The 17,875-nt window shown below is 38.2% G+C and overlaps 1 protein-coding gene across 1 annotated transcript in view; it reads right to left on the bottom strand.

Annotated features, from left to right (window-relative positions):
* zgc:171482 (zinc finger protein) overlaps nucleotides 1-17,875 on the bottom strand; it is a 146,698-nt gene that overhangs the window by 51,908 nt on the left and 76,915 nt on the right. Inside the window, exons 5-6 of the mRNA XM_056272456.1 lie at nucleotides 11,881-12,105; nucleotides 2,763-2,859 (exon numbers count right to left, since the gene is read on the bottom strand). Coding sequence (XP_056128431.1) covers nucleotides 2,763-2,859; nucleotides 11,881-12,105 — 322 coding nt within the window. The remainder of the gene's footprint in view (nucleotides 1-2,762; nucleotides 2,860-11,880; nucleotides 12,106-17,875) is intronic.

Below are 17,875 nucleotides of genomic sequence, written 5' to 3'. Positions count from 1 at the left end.
TTTCTGTCAGCCGTGTGTATGATTGGACAAACAGTGTGAGCTCTACTACCTCATTTCCCCCCTCTCTCTCTTCTCTCTCTCTCTCTGCTTTCTTGTTCTAATTCATTTTTTATTTCATTACAAGTTTGATGGGCATATCCTGCTTGAGGCAGTTGGGTGGATTTGGAGGCAAACGGGGTGGCAGATCAACTAAACAGCGCTGCCTGATGCACAGAGGGCTCTGCCAGACAAAAACAAGAAGTGACTTTAATTGTTTCTAAGTGCGCACAGGTGGCAATGTTTACCCACCTCTATCTGAATAGAAAACATCATGCTATTTGAACCTGGTTAAATAACCAACATGACTTTCCCTGCTGGTTCAGGCTGTTGTTTAGCCCAAATGTTTACCAGCAAACATTAGCTGGTAAAGCTGGTCGACAAAAAGTCCTGCTGGATAACCCTATAACCTTATAAAGCTCACTGTTAAATAGTTGTACACATTCTTCTACATGCTTTCTGTTGTCTGATATTTCATACGTTTTAGCAAGTAAAAGGCCGTTCAGCATAATTGTAAAAACATCTAACTTCAGGTCGTGGTACACGTCTTTTTCCTGTAAAATCTCTACTGGTTTTTATCTAGTATACTTTAGAATAACTTTTATATTGTTTGTGTGTCAAGATTAACCATTACTGGACTGAATTGTTCCACCCAAAATTAAAATTACAGAGCTCTTGTCATTAAAAAAAAAAAAAAAAAAAAAAAAAGAAAGAAATCCATACAGCTACTGGTTTGATGTCAATGACATTTTATCACAAGAACAAAAAAAAAAAAGTATAAAATCATTGATGTGACACCATTAAAAAACAAACAAAAAAACTTGACAGACATGGACAAGCAACCTGGAAAAAGATTCTTCAGAACCTCTACTTAAAAAAAAAAAAAAAAAAAAAAAAAAAAAAAAAAAACAGCTTATGGGTTTTGAATGGCATGAGTAATAATTACAGCATATTTATTGTTGGGTGGACTTTAAGAAAGCAAATGGGGAAGCCAAACCATTGTTCCCAGCAGGGAGCTGTGCTCTGAGTTCAAAGAAAGACTTAGAAACTAATGTTTTAATATGGTAGCCTTAAGTGAGAGCGTTTTAATCACCGATATCCCACCGGTCAGCAGCACACATAACAGCATCCTGCATGATTAGTCTGTGCAGTGTGGAAAGTTATGGCAGTATCTCAGTGATTTCTATTGAACAGGCAGCAGACCTGAGCGGCTGTGATAACTGAGACCAGTGATGCTCCCGTTGAGGACAGAAGCAGTAAATGGTTATGCATAAGAAATATGACTGATGAGCTGATCTCAGAGAAGACTTGGGGGATGAAAAGAGAGAGGCTGTCCAAAATCACCCCCTATAATCTTAAATAGGGCACTATTTGAAGGGACAGCCATTTGTAGGAGTGTCCGAAACCATAGTGGATGTTGTCCAGAGTGCACTCTTTCAATCCCACAATGCATTGCAATAATGAGTGTACAACTGATGTACGCTCAATGGCAAGAGAATAGACATAATGCACTGTGATGGTCGCGCTGAATGAATTCTCGCGTTAGACTGAAGATGGCGCCCGCAGCTGAATCATCCATCCATCCATTTTCCAAACCGCTGGTCCAATGTGGCTACAGCGTAATATCATACAGGTATAAATTCCTTTTAATGGATTGTTAAATTGTTTAATTAAGGTTTATATATGCTAGTTTCCATTACAGAGATCAAGATAAATCTTCATCTTACGACTGGAGCTGCCAGTTTGCTAAGTGTCCGAATTCACTAGTTTTCATTCACTCTTTCAAGTGGACTATATTAGTGGAAGAATGTAGGGAATAGTTAATGAGGGTATAAGGGGTGATTTCGAACACAGCCAGAAATTTAAACAGAATGGTGAAAGCATGTAAAGACCGCATTGATGGACACCTCCTATTTCCTATTGAAGCAGGAAGTTTGGGCTTGTACTTCCTTTCTTTTTTTTTAAGAATAGCTATTAAACATTAGTTTATCACAGCCTGGTAAAAGCAAAATTTAATTATTTTATATTGATTTTATAATTCTAAGCTACAATTAGAGGTGGACATTTTCATTCCAGAAAGCGTGTTATTTTTTTTCAATCTGAACACAAGACTATAACACTAAATATAGGTGTATACTTGGTCAAGTATGTCTACTTGACCACTTCCAGAGGCAGTCGAAAACGCATTTGACTCGATTGCTTACATAGTGTAGATGCTCATGTGGTTGAATGTGTCTCAAACAGCCACAAAAGACCGCCTACTCTCCGCCTTCTGACCTAATGCATAAACATTATGGGAAGCGTGCTAGCCAGACAGGATTCAAACTTTGTCGAGACCTAAGTTTGGTTTGAAGATGAAAAATGTACCAAGCACAATGTTCTCTCACCATTGCTGATTTCTAACACACACACTCATGCGTATAGACTTTCCGCTGTCAGAGCAGAAATGAAACCTGCTGCTCTCTGTATGTTTCAAATGTAAATTGTGCGAGCTTATTTCATCCATTAGATCGAAAGATCTGAAAAAGCCCATACATTTACCCACCCTCGAAGAAATAAGGACAGAAGTGGTTGAAAGTGGACAATAGAGACGGATTAAAACACCAGGTGTAAAAGGGTATGTCTCCCTCATGATTCGATCGACCAACACACATATTAATTCTAGGTGTAAACAGGGCCTTGGAGAGATGTGAAGGAATCATTTAGGACAGAAAATTTACACTCACTTGTTTTGGTGTTTGGAGCCCTGGAGATGTGCGTGATACTGCTCAATGGAGTTCAGGACCACTTTGCAAACGCTGCATGAGTAACTCCGGCGCAGGACTGCAACACAAAGCAAGACAATTCTGAAAACTGATTTCAACTTGAAAGCAGAACGGAAACATGTCCCTGCTGAAACGCTCTTAAAAATGTTTGGTCCCTTTTCTCGTTCTCTTTGAGCATTATTGATTGCTTTTTGTTTTCAAGATTGCCTTGGCTGACAAAGAGCACATAAATCTATATTTAATCCCTGTTCTTTTGCTTCTCTCGAACTGATGACGGGTTTGTTTGAAGACTCCATTCTCTGTGTGTCAGATGAAAATGCACCAGCTCGTAATATGGCATCTCATTTGGCAGTCTTCATAGAATCAGAAGTATTTGCGATTTTAGCTTGCTTTTGTCATGATGGCCTTTTGATTTGGGGGGTTATGCTTAATGATGGTCTTTTAGAGTGGAGGGGAGCCAAGTGCATCAGTCGGGAGGGAGTGAAGCAGATGTGAGCTAATTAAAGGCTTTGCAGGTGGTACCACAAATAACGAAGAACGTCAGACCAAAAATAGACGGATGTGAATAATGGGAGAGAGACGTAGAACAGAAAAGCATAGAGACTCGTTCATTACATGTGGAGAGACCATGTGTGCTCTTTCTGGGCAATATTTCTCTCAGACATCTGCAGAGTTATTTTTGATGACAGTGTTGTCTGTTCCTCAATCTGTTTCACACCCTTTACATTACATCGCTGTCACACTTTTACATTAAGCTCTGAAAACAGCTCTAAAACGAGCTCTAAAAAAGAGCTTCTAAGTTCAGGCAAGGTGATTACATGCATGTGTAAGAATATAATTAGTATGCTAATCAGTCATGCTTCTTGATTTTTTTATGCATTTTATGCAGTGGTACATAGTACTTGTACTAAGTTCTCATTTTTGGATGAGCTGAAAACTTCAAAGATGCATACTTGTGTGACTGCAAATGTAGCTGTTTAGTAATGTGGAAAGTTGCTACGTTGCTTGGAAACTGTAAACAGCTTAGAGTGAGACATTTTGGCAACCATATTAACAGTATCCATGCAGCATTATAGTAGACCTATTGACATTGTAATTGAAGCACATCACTGTAAAGCTGCATGCAGTTTCATGCTGAGTCTAGTTTGACTTATGAGCAATAATGTTGAAAATTCAGATTTACCAACACAACAGATATAATTGATTTAAAAAGTTGCATTGTTTGAAAAAAAAAAGTTCCACATGCAGTTACAGGCATATAAACACTTTCTATACAGTAAATCTGTCTAAATACAGACAAATAGATTATATATATATAATCTATTTGTCTGTATTTAGTCAGATTTACTGTATAGAAAGTGTTTTTATATATATATATATATATATATATATATATATATATATAAATCTCCATATTAATAACAGGCTGAATAATTCTGAGAATTAAACAGTAAACTCTCAATTGTTGGCTTTCTAAATATATGTTGGTAATGTGTCTATTCAGAATGACTTATGAACAGCAACATTTTTTATTTAGGGTATTTCATTTGGGGGTTGCGTGGAGGCTATGGAGGCTAGAACACCTCTTAAACATGGTAAAAACACTATAATGCTCAGCCTCTCATGGCGTATTGCTTTATTCTGTACTCTGCTAATTCACAAGAAACCAATTTTCAACAATTCGCTTCCATCAGTGTCTAAAACACTTGACAGGGATCAGCTGAAGGGTCATTAAAAAAGAAGATTATAGTCAATTGAATAGTTTTCCTTACACTTTAGTCTTACCAGGTCTGAGGAAATGAGAGGAAACTGAGCAAATTCTGAGAGAACTGCTGAGAGTTTCGACACTTGCTTTAATATTTAATAAATTTTCATTTAAAGTGGCTTTATCAAGGCCATAGACTTATTAATATTTTTTATTGCCAGTGTTTTGTCAGCGTATTGATTTTTACCCATAGCTAAAGGACAAAACATTATGACTTCCAGCAACGTTTTAGTGCTTTCATTTGAAATTTATTTTGGAACTTCTTCGTGGTCCCTGAAATACACACACGCACGCACACACACACACACACACACACACTTGTACATTTGGTTTACAGGGTCTCTCCATAGGCGTAATGGAAGTGTCCTCATAAGCCATTTTAAGTTGTAATACAAGAATAGGCTATACAAGAACACACACACACACACACACACACACACACACACACACACACACACACACACACACACACACACACACACACACACACACACACACACACACACACACACACACACACATACACACGTTCTAATGAGGCTTTCTGGATGCTTTCTGTGAGTTGAGAGTGATGTGATGCATGTTCAAAGACAGCTTGTGGTGTCAGTACACCAAACATATGGTGACAGCAAATATGTGTAATGAATCCAAAACACTATTCATAGCAAGCTATTAATATGAACAGGATGCATGGCATGACTGACAAATATTCCAATAAAAAATGTAACACACCACAAAACACACTTTTACAGGCTGCTTTAGTCTGAGAACAGTTTTTTTTTCCTGCTAAACTCTTGCTACTTCACTATGTCTATTGATTAAGAATTAGCATTTAACTGAAAAATTAAAGATGTAAAACTGCTAGCTGAAGACTACACAAGGACCAGCTTCTTTCAAAGATTAAACATGTAAAACTTGGCCTTCAGACTTCATAAGTAGCTTTACAGAATGTCTGTTTCTGTTAAAAAGCTCTGTGTGATGGGATTTTCTTTCATAGGACCCCTGATGACCTCTTAGTGTGGTACTCATAAACAAGCCTTGGAAGACACTGTGGTGGCTTCTAATCCCACTTAATTAAACCGACTGAGTTTCCAAAGGAACCACAGCGACAGACAGAAAGAGCGGGAGAGAGAGAAAGAGAGAGAGAGAAATGTGGCTCAGTGTATGAGATGAATGTTTACTGGGAGGAGATTAAAGTTTGCTCCTGGCTGCTGGCTTGTGGGAAAGAGGTCACACTTATTTCTGACAATAGTGTCAATCAGTTTCTCGTCTCTTGCCCAGGAAATTGCTACCAAATAATGAGGCACTCGTAAAATTCCACTAAATTATTAATTGTGCCCAACCAGACAGACAGAAATACTTGATTACTAAGTGCTATTTTACTCTGGATTTGAGTATTAAATTATAACTCAACCAAAAGTGTGACTCTCTTTCATTAAAAATAAGAACACATTGAAAAGTAGGTCAGAAAATACGTAAATATGATCTGAAGATTGCGTGCAGAAGTATTATCATTAGCTAAGCTGAACTGTGACGAATCCTGAATCATTCGCTGATGTAAATAACAGCTTATATTGTAGCAGTTGCTCGTCTTATAGCTAGTCTCCCAGCCTGGTTAATTCTGGGAAATCAATACAGAAAAAGATCAATTAGCACAACTGTTTTCAACATTGATAATAACAAGAAATGTTTCTTGAGCAGCAAATCAGCACATTATAATTAGAACTGATGGTTGCTGAACATTCAGTTTTGCCATCGCAGGAATTAATTACATTTAAAAAATATAAAAATAGAAAATGGTTCAACTTTCCTTTTTTCAAAACATGAAAAAAATAAATAAATCCTCAGATCTTTCCAGAGTTTCCAAACTAGCAAATCTAATGATCATCTAATCATGTCACTACCAAATAATTAAATAATTCCCAAGATGATTACTGCGACAATTACACACATTTTATGAAGGATACATATCTGTCTTTGTTCATTAAACACTATTTTGAATTAACAAGAACATATCAATTAAGTCATTAACTGCACTCAGTTCTCAGTTCTAATTATATCTTTACTTTTAAGCACAGAAGAAATCTTATACAGTCACAACAATAATAATCAAGTGTGAATGTCAATTTAAATCCTGCCTGTCAAGGTGGATATAACGGAACAGGAAGGAGATGCTGGCTTGTCCTTGGCTTTTTACAGATTCTGTGAAGCACATAAACTGCTCTTGCAATTTTAAGCAGGGCAAATCGCTGCACTTTCAATATCTCCCTTCACGAAATGGCAGGAGGCTCTTCAGCACCGAGCTGGTATTTACATCCTAAAGCTTGTCACTCTCCCTGCTTTTTTTTTTGTTTAGGGGGAAATAAAAACCTGTTTGCAGCAGGAGAGGGCTGTGCTGTGCACCAATTTTCTCAGCAACACAATTTAGCCTCAGTTGGAAGGCAATTACACTGAAGTGTTCTCCGCGAAAATAGCCAAGAGTCTGGGCCGGGATCCGCTAGCAGTCACCACTCAGATGAGCCCTACCAATGGCTTCCTGTACCCGATGAGAAGCTCGACAGATAATGAATAGCTACATGTCCGTGAAAGCCGTTCTGTTGCATTCATCCAATTGCCTTTTCCTTTTTTAAAAATGGGACATGTGTGTTCATCTGTATGTTGCATGTACCCTGTGTTCGTGTGCAGGCTGCTAATGAGGATGATGAATGAGAGAGGACAGGATGAAAAAAGTCTTGACAGCTCCCTGAGGGACGACCAAACCAGAGCTGAGGAGATCGAGATGCTCAGGATTGTGGCTAAGAGGCAGGGCAGTGTTAAATACTTTGTCTTGTAAAACCTATCCCCAATTGGACCCCAAAGCGAGTCTGTCCTTTTTTACTCATCCTGATGCTGTATATTTATCCCCAAATTGGACCCCAAAGCGAGTCTGTCCTTATTTACTCATCCTGATGCTGTATATTTTCTAGTGGAATCTTTTCCATACACCAACAGGTCATTGTGACCTCTTGCCAAGCTCCAAAAAAATAAAAATACAAAACAGCATAAAAGAACGAAGTCTTATGGACTACTTTTATGACAATGTTGTGTATGGTTCTTTTTTAGTTTTTCCCCTTGTCATGGTTAATATGAACTGTTGCATTGTGAAAAGATGTCTTGTCTTCTTTTTGGTTACCTAGAAATAACAACAACAAGTTTGCAATGACATTGCGTAAAAATTTAAAGAATTTTGGGAGTTTGTAAATATACATATCAAATGATGAGAAACAAATTGTATTAATTTATTAGCATATGTACACAGTTAAACCACTTTACTAGTTCGCACATAAACTTTCGTGGAGCCGAGGTAAGTCCACTATAGGGCACTCCACCCGAATCTTGTGCAATCTTATCATGGACTAACCCATCGCCCGGACTTATTATGCTTGATTACAGTCTCATTACTTTGTTAATTCTGCCTATATAAGCCCTGCGTGTTCTGTCATTCTCTGTGAAGTCTTGTATTTGAGTTGTTGTATAAAGCTGCATTTGGATCCTCAACAGTATCAAAGCAGTTCGTAACAATACCTCCTCTCGCATTAATTGGTAAGATTATCTGAACGTGCTCTTCCTAATCTTTTGTAATAAAACATAATTTTCTACCATTTTGTGCACTCTATTTATATATTTATTTAATAAAAAAATCATGTTAATCTAACATACTCATGTGCTATCTACCTTGTTGTCCTCTCCATTAATTTTGTTTTCTTTGAATACTATACGTAATTGCACTATATGATTGTCCTTTTAATGTTTGAATAGTTATTCATGAGTTCACACTTACATATAATTAAATAGAGTAAAGGTTATGCGTACTTGGCCTGCTGTCCGAGGGGAGGGCTCCGAGCTCGGAATTTGGCCTATACCCAGAATACTGCCCCATCCCAGGTTGGGATGGGGCAGTATTCTGGGTTTAGGCCTAATTGCACTATATGATTGTCGTTTTAATGTTTGAATAGTAATTCATGAGTTCACACTTACATATAATTAAATAGAGTAAAGGTTATGCGTACTTGGCCTGCTGTCCGAGGGGAGGGCTCCGAGCTCGGAATTTGGCCTGAACCCAGAATACTGCCCCATCCCAGGTTGGGATAGGAATAGTTAGAAGTGAGGAGATGGGGTAGTGGCGGGATGCTGGAAAATTGTCATAGAACAGAAGTAAGTCTGCTGTATAAATACCTCCTGATGATATTTGAGTTGACTGGATGAGCTCCTCCCTTGTTAATTAGGTTAATTATCTGAACGTGCTCCTCCCGAACTTGTTAATAAAACATTATTTATTGTCAAATGTACATTTATCATTATTTCAGGCATTAAAACAGGTAGCCATTAACAATTTTGCCGATTTTGCCCAAAGCAGAAATGTGAAAAGGTTTGCACATTCCATCTGGGCAAAAATATGACTGTATTCACAGATGACGCAACATTACAAATGGCTATCCCTTTAGGGTTTAAGAGGGTTGTTGATTTTTTAGATTAAGCTTAAAGGTGATGTATGTAGTTTCTGTAACACTAGTGGCACCCCCTTTCGTGTATCGCGCCTCCCCAACTCAAACATCACAAATACATCTCTAACGGGTGCTTGTGAAGGCATGTCTCAACAGGTTAAAGTAGGCAACTTTCAATATACTGTCCAAAATACTTTTAGCTGTGTTGCTATGTGTCATGAGAAAGCAATTGAGTAGACTAACACACTTAGTCTAGAGCAAACGCAAGCATCTCACTGCTTGAGAACCCATCCAAAGTAGTAAGTATTTTGAGACTTGTCTAAGTCAAAGTAAACAATATAAACCGTAATATTTGTCTTTCTGAATGGATTGAAGCGTCCATTGTAATGCATTGCATCTCAATGTCTTGTTCGTTTTGACATGTCATGACCAAGGATGACTAAACAAGGATGACTATAGGTTGAACTGGAAAGAGACAGATCTGAGCGGCCTGCTCTCAATGTTTAGATCAGTGGTGTCCAATCCTGCTCCAGGAGGGCCACTTTTGGGAGTTTAGCTCCAACCCCAAATAAACACACCTAAACCAATTAATCAAGGTCTTACAAGAAACTTCCAGGCAGGTGTGTTGAGGCAAGTTGGACCTAAACTCTACAGGATAGTGGTCCTCTAGGAGCAGTTTTGGACACCCCTGGTTTAGAGGGTGCTTCAGGGGCTCATTGTTTACACTTTGGGGGGAGATAAACCCCATGAATGGCATACTAATAGAAGTCAATGAACAGTAAACTGGGTTAAGAGAATGCATTTGGACATATTTCACCTTTAACTAACAGCAGAGGTGATATTTGCGAGTGAGGAACAGCTTGATAAGAGGCTTTTGTAATCAACAGCATTTCTGAATATATTTCAATTGGCATGACATTCACAGTGAAAAGCTCCTGACAAGAGCATCCTGCTGGGGAAAATGATAATCTCTTATGCAGAATGCAAGCGTCAATGTAATATTTTTGTTTTTGTTGCCTCCAGGCTTGACAAAAACCATCAACAACTGCAGATTCCACAGGATTTTTATTGAAAGGGAAACACTCTGTGTTTCTCAACACTATGAGCAGCGCAACAGGTTTGTCTCCCCCCCAAGACCTTTTAAATGCATGACTTTATGATGGACTTTACTGGCAGGATTGTAAACAGTGGTTAAAAATAAGGCATGGCTTCTTGGCTTGTTCGTCCTCTGCATTGTGATTTGTGTGTTTCTATCTCTGGTAATGCAGAATCTCAATTACCTGCTGAGTCTTGGCGGGTATCCACATGCTCTTTTTGGACAATCACTGTGACTGATGTCTCATGAGCCCAAAGCTCTGATTACCCTTGGACTGGTCAGTTTGCTGGTATTTAAGGAAACATTAGGACAGTCTTTCTACCCTCACACATCGCTTATCTCTGTCTCCTTCTTAATAACTTCGGCATTGATGGCAACAGGGGTTTTTTCTGCACAGGATGTTAAAAACGGTTTCACTTAAACTAATTGTTCACCTCCAAAAGCCCCATAACACTATTCAATATGATGCTCTTGGATGTTGTGATTATTGCTGCATTCACATGCTATCGGAATTATCGTAAATAATAGTTTTCTGGTTAAAAAAATTGTAGACAAAAGCCCTCTCAACTCAAAATTTGAATGTGATGAGCTCATAATCACGACTTCAGAAGTGGGAAGTAGGAAATGTCCGATAGCATGTGAAGACAGCATATGATATGGCAAGATTGGACAACATACAGTGTTAGAGTGAAGATAAATAGTGAACAATGACTTTAAAAACTTGTGGTGTGGGCCATTTTTATTATGCTTTTATGGTGATTTTATCGATCTAGGCAGTATAAAATAACCATCCACTTTTGAACATTATGGAAAACAGAAGCTTTTAATGGAACAGTTCACCCAAAATTGAAAATGTCAATATTTAGCCATTCATGTTCCAACCGGATATTTTGAAAGTCAATGGGGTCCAAACAACATTGTGTGTGTGTGTAAATACATAAGTTGAGATGCCAATCACTTTGATCAGCCAATCGGTGTTTTCAGGATATCATTTTATGGACAACAAATATCAAAATATCTTCTTTTGTATTCTTCTTTAAGGTCACTTTTTGTGTTTTTGAGTGAACTAAAATAGGTTTGTTGAAAAAAAAAAAACTTATACTTTGTATTAGTGTTGAAATTGTTTCAGTCTTTCATTTTCATGGTTATGCAGTAAGAATGTCATTGAATAAATATTTAAACAACTACTGAACAAAAGAAGCCTGAATCAGACTGACTTGTTCATTTCAGTAGTAGAATCAGAATCAAAGCGCTTTAAGTCTTAGTTCGTAAAGACAAGTGACAAGCCTTTTGCTAATTTGCCTTAGGGAAAGTAACCCTCAAGGCTTATGGATCTAGTTCTTGAGATGTATCCGAAGGCAATCCTCGACTCGACCTTGTTGAAAACCCAGAGCAACCACTGCGATGTGAATCACAGTTTATTTGAACTGGCTTATGGGATCTGTCAAGACACCTGTATCACACACTGTATGATTAACATGTCTAGTGATTACATCAATGTGAAATATGCATTTGAAGAGCACAAAGTTGCTGACAGGATTCAACTGTGGGAAGCAGAGGAAGGAAACCTGAAAGATTTCTGGATGTCAGAAACGTGTGCTACAAAATGCATGGACTTTGAACTGCATCCTTGTAGCATTTTAGCCTGTTTTAGTTTAGTTATTCAATCAAGAGGAAACAAGATTTAGATTTTTGTTGTTAAAATTTAACTTTAACACTCAATTGAAGACTGACCTGTACTTTCGTTGGCATCTAGACTGCCAGCCAGCTGCTCCAGCAATCGCGCCCGCGCCGCGTTTCTCTTGTGCTTCTTGCCTTCATAGTGTTGCTGTGCCATCAGTGGGTTGTTGAACCAGGCGCCACACAAGCAGCAGTACTTGCCCGCCTCTCCGTGATTGGTCAGCGGCTGCCACGTGGGAGGGGGTGTGTCTGTGGTCTGAGGGGTGGGAGGGGCCGACTCTGCACAGAGCAGAATAAACTTCCATCAATATAGCATATATGAGCCAATTCAATATCAAAACAAACAATAAAGATTCTGTTGAGTGCAGCTGAAACTACCCTGCTGGCAAACACACTGATGGCTCCAAGCCTGATCTATGCAGGTCAAGAGAGGGTCAGCACATGTGGAGATGAAAATTCACCCCTGAGTTAGGTTACCTTCCTCCATCTTATGAGGAAAAAGCAAGCAAATGGATTGATCTTCCAGGTGACACTCTCAAAGACACCATGGGGATTGTTACCATGGTTACCAACCCCAAATATCCACAGGACATGACACTGCCGCAGGTTAGAATGAGCTAAACACACTATGATTGTTTCCTGCACTTTCAGAGGCCCATTGTAGTAAAACTGCATCAGCTTTTTAAATAAATGAAGTAATGCTTAATAGCTTTTAGGTTAAAAGTTTGCATTCTAAAAATTATCATAGCAACAATGCTTTGAATCTACCAGCATGACAGCATCTATCTATTTATGAAGAATATTGCCACATTTTGATCAAAACAGATGTCAATGGTGTCATGTTGTGTGTGTATAAACACACATATACATATATATATATATATAAAATACAAATTTTACATATACAAATATGGAATCTTAAATTGGACACTGGTTGCTAAGAAGTTGTTAATTTAATGTATTACATGGCTTGGTTGAATTCTAATGTAGAATGTGGTCTGTTATTTCTTGATAACAGAACGCTGCTAATTATAACCAAAGTCCTTTTAGGCAAGTCATGCCACTCGGCCGCCATCATGGCAACGCATCCGGGCAGCTATTTCGGACTAACAAGACCAGGCTCCTATGAATGGACAGAGAGTCAGCACTTTCACTGGTCACCGGGACATAAAAACTGCTTGTATAGAAACAGCAGTAAAATATGATAAAAATCGCTGAAAAAGTTTGATGACTTTGCCCCAAAATAAGGTTTAAAACGCCTTTTTCCCCACATGTTATACTTTTACTACGCATCCGCAAGGGTTCTCGACACCAACTTAACTGTGCACATGCGTCAGTGGAACCAGACGATAGGCTTAAATGTTTCCCGGCTTGAATGTTAAAAGCAGACGATTGGCTTTCCAGCGGGAGGGGCGGGACATGTGCATACAACCGCCATCTTTGGCATTGCGGGTTTTCCCTATATAGTTGTATTGAGGATTGAGGAAGTGGCATGTCTCTATATAAATTGTCTCTGGTATAACACACCGTTGCCATGAACACAGTTCTGTTCACTCTGGAGGATAAACTCCTTTAAATCAATAAACTCATTTTAAATCAATATTTTGAGTCAAATTATTGAATTATTTGGTAGGTAGCCATGTAATCGTGTCGGGGTCCTGATCAGCCTGTCGAGGTTGTATTTGCTATAACAACCGCCTCGCTCTACATTATCCCTTACTTAGTTGATTTCACATACTGCAGCATCCAAGAACACATACTGTAACTACACCTCTCTGTTCTCACCACCCACTTCTCACTCGGATGTGCATGATGATTTATATCACTGTGCAGTGTGCATGGATCACTTAAAACCAGCTTTCAGTCTGACAAAACATGCATACAGACATTAGGGTTGGGTCAGGATGCTTGACTATGTCACGATTTGTTCTGTTCTTGTTTCATGTCTGTGATCCCCTGCTCAAGTCATGTGATCCTGCCATGTGTTCTGTGTTGTCATGTTGTCATTGGTTCATTGTTTCATTGTTAACAGGTGTCCCTTGTCTAGTCATTAGTCTTGTGTGTATTTAAGCCCTCATGTTTGCCATGTGTCCTTGTCAAGTATTGGCAAGTACTGTTGGTAAGTGGTCTGGTCATGTCCATGTTTTGAGTTAATGACACATCATGCCTTTGTTTTATGTTTGATCATGTTTGTAAATAAACTGGACTTGGGTTCTCTACAAACTTGCCTTCATTGGACATCCTTACAGACTAGTTGAATGGTGAATTTAGTGTACATGTAGTATTTTTTAACAATGAATTTAGAGACTTCTCAAGCTAGATTTTCAGCATGCTGACAGTGTGCTACTGTTGATCTGTCAGCAAGTTAAAATCCTCTCTGAGAAGTTGCGACTCTAAATTAATCCGCTTTATCCGATACAGTCATCAAAGCACTGCTTTCGTAACAAATTCACAGCATTCAACAATACATTTATAAATAATTATGAGGGTTTTAAATAATGTGTTTCAAGTTAAAAATAGTTTAATCTATCTCAAGACCCATGCGTTTTGTTTAAATCTCTTGTGCTCCTTTCAAAAGCAAAAAAATAATAGTCTGTAAACATCCATTCGGAGTCTGATCAGGGTCTTTCGGACATCTTAAAACTCTGCATTTCTGGTTATAGTGATTTTCATTGTGATGTTCCTGAAACAATATATTTTGTTGATCCAGGAACAACCCTGTCTGAAAATGTTGTCCTATCCCTACTCCTAAATGTAACCCTTAAGTTATCCCTAAAGGCAGAGGGAAATGATAGGTGAAAAATGTGTTGGTTGTAAGCCCTAAACGTCACAGAAACTGTAAACTTGTCCATCAAATCTGATTGGTTGTTTGGACATTTGTTCCAGGATCAACAAAGATGTTGATCCAGGAACATGTTGTACTTGGTGAAATCACATTCAACATATGCAGAGCTTCCATATAAAATATTTTTGCATATCCCTAACACTCTATGTATTTATTTCTACAGAGCACGGCATGGTGTGCAGGGGCAGATGTTGTAGTTGAACCCCAAAGCAAAGATGGTTTTACAGCTCGAGTGACAAGAAGACCAGAAAGAGACGGGGGTTGGACAGGTAAAAAATCTCAAGGGCAATTCAATCACATCCGCTTCAACTGTCAGCACCAATCCTCGTCTGATGAGTTTTCCCGAGCGAGCAGCACTCTGGATTTTCATGAAGGTTACTTTTGACTCTAATCTTTCCTGAAACCCCCGTTCTACCACTTTCTCTTTACATTTGTGGAAAAGTCCTTTCATATTGGTTCGCTAATACTTTATAAAGCTGTCTACTGTGTGATCTCCATCTGAGACTCATCTTTGTCACAAACGACTAAAAAAACGAGTCAAAAGGGAGCGAGTAACCCACAGAATTCTGACTTCAGTGAACTATGATGATTCTCACTCTCACCATTGAGAGTGTGTTATACTATCTACTGTATGGATAACCAGACACATTAGTGGAATTATTCTAGAGGGCTGTAAGAAACACTACCCTGCTTAATTGAAATCATTCCCCCCTTATGACAGGAAATGAAATCCAATAGTCATTGACAGATTAAAGATAGAAACACATTTGTCCTCATGCCAGAAAGTACACATTTGTGATCTGGTTAGGATCACTTTAAAGTGAACTTAATCAAATATGGGCAGAGAGACTGAAATCATGTTAAAACAAATTTGTCTCTCACAGAAAACAGCAGCAATTTTAGCCCAAGTTTAGAGTTTATTACCGCCCACACTGATGACTTTCCAAACTGGCAAATATCCAGTAACAAAAGCTCAAGTGATTGAAAGTGTCCATTGCGAATCAATTGTGTTTCACAGTGCAAAATCCAATTAAGGGGTGGATCTGTTCAGGGCACAATACTGATGGAAATGTGTAACATCAATTATATATATATATATATATATATATATGTATATATATAATAAAATAAAAATAGTTCATAATATCCTTATTAGAGACTTTATATATTATATATATGTATATATATATATTTTTTTTTTTGCGAGGATGCATTTATCAAAATCAAAATACAGTAAAACAGTGATATCCTGAAATATTATTACAATTCAAAATAAGTTTTCTATTTCAATATATTTTAAAATGTAACTTATTCCTGTGATGGCACATCTTGATTTTCAGCATCATTACTCCAGTCTTCAGTGTCACATGATCCTTCAGAAATCGTTATAATATGCTGATTTGGTGATCAAGAAACATTTCTTAGTATTATCAGTGTTGAAAACAGTTGTTCTGCTTAATCATTTTTGTGGAAACTGTAATACATTTTTTCATGATTCTTTGAATATGAATTTTAAAAGAACAGTATTTATTTGAAATATAAATATTTTCTAACATCGCAAATGTCTTTACTATATAAAACATGTAGCGATATTTTATTGAATTAAATACTTCACATAATTAAGGGTATGATTACATGACAACAATGTACTAAAAACAGAAAAGACAACACCGTTGTCAAAACCATCCCAGTTCACATGGATATGTGAAAACGACTGAAAACGGTGTATTATTCATGGAAAGCCAGTAGTTGGCGATGTCACTTTGTAAAGAAACGCACCTATAGACTGAACACATAATACGCCGCATGTGCATGACGTGACCGTTTTCACAAATGTTTTATTAACCCTTTTAGGCGCCAGAGGTTTTTTCCTAAAACGTTCGATTTTGACATCTCAATTTCAAAAGGCTATATCTTAAAAGTGATAAAAGATAGAGACTTTCTGTAAATTTTTTATATTATGACGTCATATGGTGGCGGCAATCTTGGATTATAGAATTTTCATGAAAAGTCACATGTTTTAATGATAAAATGCAGCACTTTCCCCACAAAATGTCCATCACCTTCTGTATGTTATATTGCACAATACTGAATGCTCAGGTATATAGTAAGTAGTAAACAAACTGTGTAAATCATTACTAATAAATGGTAGAAACAAACCGAATGCATGTAGTGGTTGGCCTTTTGCTGTAGAGATTTTCCATTTACTAAATACAGTAGACACTCTGATTCCATGTATGGGGCACATATATATTATTCATATGACATACAAACACAAGTAGACAAGACCTGTTTAGTTCAAACGCTCACTCGCACAGATCATGAGTGAGATGATACGAGCAGCGCGGCCAGATCTGCCTCGCGCGCGCTGAGTGTGCACAGCTCGGACTACTGCCATTGTCATTGCGACTCCCCACCCTGCCTCCACGTTGTCTCCCAACTGTCCTATGAATACTTCGACCTCGTCTAACATACCCAGTGGCATTAGACAAAGTCTCCACCACAATACTGTCGCCGCGATTGCGGAGAGGATCTGATAACATGGCTCACTCGCTCACTAGCTCTGCTTTTGATCTTACTGATTCAATGCGCTCTAACTCGAACATTTTGTATAGAAACATGACGTTTTTTTGATTCGGGGATGAAGTATGACGTCTGCCATCCAGTGGAGGGGAGGTCGAACGAAATTTGACACCCAATTTGACAAAATCGGCCGTTTTATTCAGTGCCTCATCTTGTCGAGTAAACTCGACCGTGGCGCCTAGAGGGTTAACAAAGTTCAGGAGAAACACGTTCAAATGTTCTATCCAATCAGCATGAGAGGAGGCCTATATATATTATATATATATATATATATATATATATATATAAATATATGGACATACAGGCCTTACTACACAAAAGGCCTATTTCTCTCAAATACTGTTCACAAATCTGTCTAAATCTGTCTTAGTGAGCACTTCTCCTTTGCCGAGATAATCCATCCACCTCACAGGTGTGGCATATCAAGATGCTGATTAGACAGTATGATTATTGCACAGGTGTGCCTTAGGCTGGCCGCAATAAAAGGCCACTCTAAAATGTGCAATTTTACTGGATTGGGGGGTCCAGGGGGGACACCACCGAGAAAAAAAAAGGGTTGTTGATTGTGGCCTGTGGAATGTTGGTCCACTCCTCTTCAATGGCTGTGCAAAGTTGCTGGAT

Source organism: Rhinichthys klamathensis, unplaced genomic scaffold, assembly GCF_029890125.1.
Source record: "Rhinichthys klamathensis goyatoka isolate OS25496 unplaced genomic scaffold, OSU_Roscu_1.1 h1tg000338l_1, whole genome shotgun sequence".
NCBI classification, from domain to species: Eukaryota; Metazoa; Chordata; class Actinopteri; order Cypriniformes; family Leuciscidae; genus Rhinichthys; species Rhinichthys klamathensis.
Note: the sequence above shows the minus strand (reverse complement) of the source record. Positions and strands in the feature narration are given on the sequence as shown.